Source organism: Phoca vitulina, unplaced genomic scaffold (assembly GCF_004348235.1).
Source record: "Phoca vitulina isolate PV1807 unplaced genomic scaffold, GSC_HSeal_1.0 scaffold23, whole genome shotgun sequence".
NCBI lineage: Eukaryota > Metazoa > Chordata > Mammalia > Carnivora > Phocidae > Phoca > Phoca vitulina.
In genome coordinates, this window is record NW_022589726.1 from 22235177 (window position 1) to 22236895 (window position 1719).

At 44.7% G+C, this 1719-nt stretch overlaps 1 protein-coding gene across 1 annotated transcript; it reads left to right on the forward strand.

The window, feature by feature from the left end:
- Positions 1 to 930, forward strand: LOC116642629 (olfactory receptor 8S1-like). Its single transcript, XM_032421108.1, has one exon. The coding sequence runs from the start codon at positions 1 to 3 to the stop codon at positions 928 to 930; it is 930 nt and encodes a 309-aa protein (XP_032276999.1).
- Positions 931 to 1719: the final 789 nt, after the last annotated feature.

Below are 1719 nucleotides of genomic sequence, written 5' to 3' on the forward strand. Positions count from 1 at the left end.
ATGAAAAATATCAGTGTAATTACTGAGTTTGTCCTTCTGGGATTGTCTAGTGACCCCCAGATCCAGACCATGCTCTTTGTGCTGTTCCTGGGGATTTACCTTCTGACTTTGATGGGTAATCTGGTGATGATCCTGGTGATCAGGGTTGATTCTCATCTCCACACCCCCATGTACTTCTTCCTTGGACACCTATCCTTCCTGGATCTCAGTTTCTCCTCAGTCACTGTGCCCAAAATGCTACAGAACTTCCTATCTCAGAAGAAAAGCATCTCGGTGTGGGGATGCATCACTCAGAGTTTCTTTTTCACTCTCTCTGGGGGAACAGAAGCTTGTCTGCTCTCTGCCATGGCCTATGACCGCTATGCTGCCATCTGCCACCCTCTGGTCTACACCATGGTCATAAACAGACCTCTCTGTATTGTGACTGTGAGCATAGCTTGGACAATGGGATTTCTGATTTCCTTGATGAATAGTCTCTTCATCCACAAGTTACATTTCTGTGAGTCCAACATCATCCCCCATTTCAGCTGTGAGCTACCTCCACTCTTTCCTCTGTCCTGTACTGATCCTGTTGTCAACGAGATTCTTCTAGCAGTGTCATGTGCATTTCTAGGGCTGCTGACACTTCCTCTGATCCTCTTCTCTTACTCCAGAATCATTTCTGCCATTCTGAACATCCACTCCTCTAAAGGCCAAGCCAAAGCCTTCTCTACCTGCTCCTCCCACCTCACCGTGGTGCTCTTGTTCTATGGGACAGCTCTATTCAGGTACATCAGCCCCGCCTCAGGCTCAGTGTTGGAGCGAGTGATCTCCATTCAGTACAGTGTGATCACATCCTTGCTGAACCCCCTCATCTACAGCCTCAAGAACCAGGAGGTGAAGGCAGCTCTGCAGAGGATGCTGAAGCAACAAAAGTGTGCCTTAGGGTAGAAAAAAACCTGTGTGATTCTGCTCAAGAAATAGAACAAAATTATTTCTAAAGAAGAAAGATTTTTATAGGCCTAGAGCACTTGGGGAAATTGCATTTCAATTAAATTCAAGTATGTGTCTGGACTTCAAAGCAAATATAACAAAAATGGGTGCTGGGGGGAAAGAGTTTGAGGTACAGGCTTCTATCTAGCAGCGCTTTGTAAAATAATCTGAGGGAGGGATCTTGGCTTCATCTGAGAAGATAGCAGGTGAAGTGTATTTGGAGCAGAGCAGGGTGTCTGGCCAAATTGATTATTTCTGGATGTGTCTTTGAGGGTATTTCCAGAAAAATTTGAATCGATGTAAGTAAAGAAGATTGCCCTCACCAATGTGGGTGGGTATCATCCAATCTGTTGAGGCCCCAAATACAACAAAACTGCATTGGCAGGGTGAATTTGCATTCTCTGCTTGAAATGGAACATCTGTTCTCCTGCCCTCAGACATTGGTGCTCCTGTTCTTGGGCCTTCAGACTCAGGTTGGAACTTACACCACTGACTCCCCTGGTTCTTAGCCTTTTGGGTTTGGACTGGAATTATACCACTGGCTTTCCTTGGCCACCAGCTTGCAGGCAGCAGATCATGGGATTTCTCAGCCTCCATAACCATGCCAGACAATCCGTCATAATAGATCTCTTTCTATTCTATTCTATTCTATTCTATTCTATTCTATTCTATTCTATTCATTCTGTTTTCTGGAAAAGTGCAACCAATACAGCAGGGAAAAGTGAAAAAGAAAAATTAATAGATTGT